Source organism: Miscanthus floridulus, chromosome 8, assembly GCF_019320115.1.
Source record: "Miscanthus floridulus cultivar M001 chromosome 8, ASM1932011v1, whole genome shotgun sequence".
NCBI lineage: Eukaryota > Viridiplantae > Streptophyta > Magnoliopsida > Poales > Poaceae > Miscanthus > Miscanthus floridulus.
Window position 1 is genome coordinate 20,102,325 of NC_089587.1, and position 5,832 is coordinate 20,108,156.

The window sequence follows — 5,832 nt, forward strand, 5'->3', positions numbered from 1 at the left end:
ACCCGACGTGTTCCTGATGTGAATCCTTAGGTATGGCTCGTCGTGGCCACGAGTTACATCGGGGCGTGCCGGTCTCTTCCTTGGTGTCAGAGTTTTGACCCATGCCCATACGCTTGGACCTAGAGTGGTTGGCGGCGGTATGATTCTCTGTCGGGTGAGACGGAGCCCGCGACCTCGGGGCCGGGCGAGACGGAGCCTGCCCCCAGAGATCAAGCAAGGCGGAGCACGAACCCAAGGGTCAGGCGAGACGGAGCCCGCCCCCAAAGGTCGAGTAATACGGAGCGCAAACCCAAGGGTCGGACGAGGATGAGCCCGTGGCCTCGGGGTCGGACGAGGATGAGCCCGTGGCCTCGGGGTCGGCGAGGCGGAGCACGGACCTAAGGGTCGGGCGAGGCGGGGCCCGCCCCCAGAGGTCGGGCGAGGCAGAGCTTGCGCGCCTGGGGTCGGTTGGAGCTGTAGTCGCGCTCTTGACTGCTCGGATGAATCAACGTTGATGGTCATTAGCTCCTCTTCAGGGACCCTAGTATTGGTCCCCAACAGGAGTATATGCTAATAGTTATCTCTTTTGAATCCAAACAGGTGCGGCTAATAAAGTATAACTAATTATTAGTTGGACATCTAGATAACAACTATATTACTAGTTGGACCAAATAAGATAATAACAGCTAATATTAGCTATATATTATTAGCTAGCTAACCACTGTCAGCTAATGGATCTAAATAGGACCTACTTCGTTACAATTCATTATAAATTTTAAGGGGACCCCTCACTACACGCATGTATTTATTGATTTGTACATATTCGTGCGCGCGTCGCTTTCGATCTCAAGGCCATTTTGAGCTCTTATCATCTAAAATCAAAGTGCGTCAGAAAGCATGTCCCCGAAGTACACCCTCCAATTTCATTACATATATACTAGTACTACTCAAAACAAGATTAAATAAATAAAAAGTGCACTGCATGGTAATTATCCTGGCAACAAGGTTTTCCCCGAAAACCACCTACTGATCGGTCGCCCACTTTCTGCGAGAAGCTAGCTCGTCACCAGCAGCATGCTCAGCTTGATCCTTGCACGCGAGCGAGCTCGAGCATGAAGTTCCGGTAGCACGTGTACTCTGGCTAGGAAAGCATGTGAACTAGCAGGAGCAGGCCTAGAAAACTGACCAAGGTGATGATGAGACACTCATCAGAGCACTTTACCAATGATGGTAGCGTCAATCCAACGTACTCCCCCGTCCCAAAATAAGTGACGTTTTCGCTTCCCGAGAAACGACTACCGGCAATTATATATTAAAATATATAAATATTTATGCTAAGTAATTAGTATCATCGAAAAGATCTTTTTGTCTAGTTTTTTAACAAATTTATTTGAAGATGTAAATATTGCACGTATTTTCTACAAATCGAGTCAAACTTGTGGTACGAAAACCCAAAACGTCTTTTATTTTGGGACAGAGGGAGTACATATGTTTAAGGCAGACGGCGTGGAAAGAAAAGGAAATGGCACACTGTATACTCACTGTTTTGAGCTAGCAAGAAAAATTCTGTATATGTATGTAGGGCAGGCAGGCTCACAGCTTCAGAGTCAAATCAAGCTTAGGCGGCAGCTCGTCTTGTCTAACTCCAACCCCCGGGCCGTCAACGTATCCACCAGTGAACAGCTGCTCGCCGGAGGCCACCACCACCACGGGTGGAGCCTGGCCGCTCCGTGCGTCATTCCACTCCAGCGCCGGCGCCGGCGCCGCTGCAGCCTGCACAAAGGTGCCATGGACGACGGCGAACGGCGCCGGCCCGCCGCCGCCATGGGCGGCGCGCATGTGGTCGTGGCCGACCCCGAGTGGCGCTGCCGCCGTGTCGCCGCGGTGCCTGGCGAGCGTGCGCTCGCGCTTGTGCGCGTTCTGGTGCCCGCCGAGCGCCTGCGAGCTGTAGAACTGCCGCCGGCAGTAGTGGCACGCGAACAGCTGCGGCGGCTCCGACTCGACCGCCGCCGGTGACTGCGCCACGTCCAGCGGCACGACGACCACAGGCAGCGGCTGCGCGGCGCGCACGGCGTTCTGGCGGGCGCCGCCTACGCCGACCATCCCGGCCAGGAGGTTGAGCTCAACCGGTGTGGCGGCGCTGACGTCGCGGTGGTGACCACGGTGACCGTTGCCGCCGCCGCCGTTTAGCCCGGTGTCTCCTCTCTCCTTGTCAGCCTCTGCCTCCATACGGTACAGCACGTGCATGCTGCGCAACGCAAATGCTTTGGATGTCGCCAGAGCAAGTTCCGTAAAGCCCCGACCGTCTTGTATTTGTGAGAAGTGATACTGCAATAAGATGAGCATGATTGTGTAATGCGACAGGGACGTACTCTGCACATTTTTATCTAAGCATATAATGGTTACTTGTTTCCAGTTTCCTGCCGTATTTTGCTTCCAGAGGGCAGGAATGTATCTGCCGGCTGATGCAACAAAGATTGCCGTTCGTGTGGGTGATTTCTTTTAACATTCCAATGCCTACGTCAGGAGTTGAGCAAGAGCAAGTGATTAGCACCAAGGATTAGGACATGGTGTCACCTGATTGGCGTGCAGCCTTGGGATCCATGTCAACAATTGAATAAGAAATGAGGTGAAACTGTCATTCCAAGACAAAACCCGTGCGGCACGGATGTCCCTGTTAACTAGTCAAACAGATATGTCGATTACCATAACTGAAGTGCCACAAGTCATGCAATTCTAAAATGCTGGGGAAGAAACAGCATAGAAAGACGAAGGAAACTACTGAATCAATGTCCTTTGAGAAGTAAACGTAGTGCACAGGTTTTCTGAAATCTGTACGCCGTAGTACAGGGCAGGGACGGCCGAATGAAGAAACAATCTCCTAAAATAACTACATGGCAGCACTCAGTCCATCCTTCCCTTCAGCACTCTCTCCTGCACTTCAGTGGGTGTGCTGCATCCAGGAAAAGAAGTCTCTTATTAATAAAACAAGACCTTATAAAACCACGGAGAGTAGGCATATTCATCTTCATCCAAATTCTAATGCCAAAGAGCAGTAAAACATAACCACTTTTTTTGTTTTCGATTAGATTTTTAGGGGTTTGATTTTTAGCACTGGGAATCCAATTGGCTAATTACGCGGCTCTTGTCGCTCAGTGGAGTTGACTGAACAAGCATTCGTTTTTATTGTAATTATCTGAAAGATGTAGGGAACTTACACAATAAGAACATAACCTCCCCAGCCACTGAGGCAGTCGCGATCAACAGATGCCTGCAATGCTTGTGAGATTGTCTCGAACAGTTCTTCAGGTTCCTTCATAAAAAAATTAATGTGATAACTATCAGCTTACAGTCAGAGAGTTATTTTCACGCCATATACAACTAAAGAAACACAGCAGTATAGGCATATATTAGTATATAGAAAGCAAACCTTTATGGAATTAACTGGCTATAATATAGAACAGAAAGAAAATATTTATAGGATGAATCAAAAGTGATGGAACGTGGTCACCATATATGCAAAGCAAAAACCCTGCTGGTGCAGGTTCGATGATGGTAACTGGTATCTCAGGGTTGATACAAGTTTGAAATAATCCAACTAATAAGATGTGTAAATGTCTTCCCAAAAGTAATAGTTAGATCCATGAAAGAACAAGATTACCTATGAGACTACATAAAAGATAAGCAAACTAGATGGAATTGACAGTAAAAGATTTGCTGCAGAGTTCTCGTGTAAAGAAACTAACCATGTTTGGCTTATACATGGACTCACAAGCACCATAAAGCGACTCTGAAGCAGTACCAGAGACCACAAAATCTTTTGCTAGTTCCCTGCGCAAAAGGAAATACTTTAATAAGATTACTAATTAGAAAGAGGACAGAGAAGTAAGTCAGCATATAGGATCTAAACGAACAAATATGAACAGGCTTAAACATTAAGGCCTATTGCACAGGGTACAGTTGGGAACAAAAATAAGGCTTCGTTTTATATATTAATAAATAAATAATAATACATCTTTTGGGGGTTCCTGGCAAACCTGTGTGTTTGTAATGCTTTTTAAATCCTAATTTTGGATCTGTGAAACCCATAGCATTTTGGTTAAGTCAAAAGAATAGACATTATTTACTCAAACAAGTGTGCCGTACTTCAGACCAATCTGAAATATGCACTGACTGAGCCTACCTCAGTTGGTGGAAGGTGTGGAGGTGTATACATTAACAAAATGTACAGTAGTTTAGATCAATCAGGAATTTTGAGAAACTGAGCCTATCTCAGTTGGATGGAGGTGTGGACATAAAACACCATCTAGATTAGAGTCCAGTTCAATTTGAACCAGGTGTTTATTTTCTTCTTGATGCAAAATCAAGAATCAACTAGTTCCACCTAGGTAGCCTATTTTTTTAAAAGAAATTTCAGACAAGTAACAGCAGTGAGTAAAGAGTCCAGAAAGATAAACTGAAGATTAGTTGATACATACTTGGCACCAATGCAGTCCATTGTACATATAAATGGCTCGTCGTTGTCTCCTAGGCCAGCAATAACTGGTTGGCAGAAGTACAGCCCAAACCTTACATGTCACGAAATACTTCCGTCAGAGATCTCCAAAGTCAAAAAATGATATGTCAAGTGACAAACAGCTGACTGAATCCACACAAATACCTGAAACAGCACACTTCCTAAAGATAACTGAGAAATAAGTAAACAACAAAGCTTAATATCAGCCAGCAGAGCACAGAGATGCATTTAATTACTGGCCTCCCAAAAGCCCAATGGTTCTCAATTTCTTGATGTGGAGTGGAGATAACGATATTAGTACTTCGCAGTTCACACTGCCAGTGTACCCTTCATTCAGTGAGTGTTTTACCTCCATACACTCCAAGGTAATCATAATTGTACCATGCCTATAACTGGATCCATAAAAAATTGTAGGTTGTTGTCACCTTTTCTCATAGAGGAGGGCTGAAACAAGGCTGGCAAAGGTCTCGGGTTTCATGTCCCTCTCCTCCCTCAGCTGGTACAGCTTGTGCCTGAACACCAGCCGCTGATACCTGCACAAAGAGACAACGACACGCGCATCAAACCCAAACCCTAAACCATGTACTGGCCCCGTCCCCGAGACAGGTCGCCCAGACCAAAATGAATCGAGGATCCGGAAGACCCACAGCGTCTGGGCGTCGGTGGCGAGCCCGGAGAGCCCGATGTAGAGCTTGTCGTGGATCTTGAACACCCGCTGGAAGTCGGTGGCGATCGTCTGCAGCTGCACGCCGAGGCGGCGGTCGCTGGCGATCGCGAAGCAGTTCTTCCCCACCATCGCCACCACGGCGCTCCCGTTGTACTCGAAGATCTGAGGGGGCAAGCAGCGAGCAACGGAGCGAAGCCGCTCAATCAGGCGTTGCCATGAGTTTGAAAGCTAGGGTTTCGGAGCACGGGGAGCGAGAAGCGGAAGTTGGAGACTAGGGCTCCGGAGGGCACTCACCGACATGGTTGGCGCTGATGTGGCGAGCGGGCGCGGCGGCAGGAGAGGCGACGGCGAGAACGGAGAAGGCGGCGACTCAGGTTGATTTCCGCCGGCGGAAAGAAAAAAAAACGAACAGCGCGGAGTACCAACCGTCTCCGGGCTCTGTGTAATACTGTAACTGGATGCTGGGCCTATACGGACTCCGGGCTCTGAACACTGTAACCAGCTCGAGACCTTTTTACGGAAGGCCCACTGTTCACTGTTACTGGGCCGAATTGAAACTTTGGGGAGTAAATTGGGCCTACGAAGACTTGAGGATGCTCTAAAGAGTTCTTGACCTACGCGGAGCCCATCAGCGATGAACTTGGTAACCGTGAATTCATAATGATGACTA

At 48.0% G+C, this 5,832-nt stretch overlaps 2 protein-coding genes across 5 annotated transcripts; both read right to left on the reverse strand.

Moving 5' to 3' along the window:
• Nucleotides 1–874: 874 nt before the first annotated feature.
• On the reverse strand, nucleotides 875–2,695 carry LOC136471289 (zinc finger protein 2-like). 4 transcript variants are annotated; one of them, XM_066469016.1, is made up of 3 exons: nucleotides 2,557–2,648; nucleotides 2,386–2,478; nucleotides 1,465–2,307 (listed from the first exon to the last, which is right to left on the reverse strand). In XM_066469016.1, exon 3 carries the CDS (start codon nucleotides 2,224–2,226, stop codon nucleotides 1,573–1,575), a length of 654 nt encoding a protein of 217 aa, XP_066325113.1. In that variant the 5' UTR covers nucleotides 2,227–2,307; nucleotides 2,386–2,478; nucleotides 2,557–2,648; the 3' UTR covers nucleotides 1,465–1,572. The 4 variants fall into 4 exon arrangements, 3 of the variants coding, with proteins under 3 accessions (XP_066325113.1, XP_066325114.1, XP_066325112.1); XR_010761987.1 differs by lacking the exon at nucleotides 2,557–2,648 and adding an exon at nucleotides 875–1,160 and having other exon boundaries at nucleotides 1,522–2,407; XM_066469017.1 differs by lacking the exon at nucleotides 2,386–2,478 and having other exon boundaries at nucleotides 2,557–2,695.
• Nucleotides 2,657–5,589, reverse strand: LOC136471290 (proteasome subunit beta type-3-like). Its single transcript, XM_066469018.1, has 7 exons — nucleotides 5,457–5,589; nucleotides 5,143–5,324; nucleotides 4,921–5,028; nucleotides 4,458–4,547; nucleotides 3,726–3,810; nucleotides 3,198–3,292; nucleotides 2,657–2,932 (listed from the first exon to the last, which is right to left on the reverse strand). Exons 1-7 carry the CDS (start codon nucleotides 5,460–5,462, stop codon nucleotides 2,884–2,886), a joined length of 615 nt encoding a protein of 204 aa, XP_066325115.1. The 5' UTR covers nucleotides 5,463–5,589; the 3' UTR covers nucleotides 2,657–2,883.
• Between the last annotated feature and the right edge of the window lie 243 nt (nucleotides 5,590–5,832).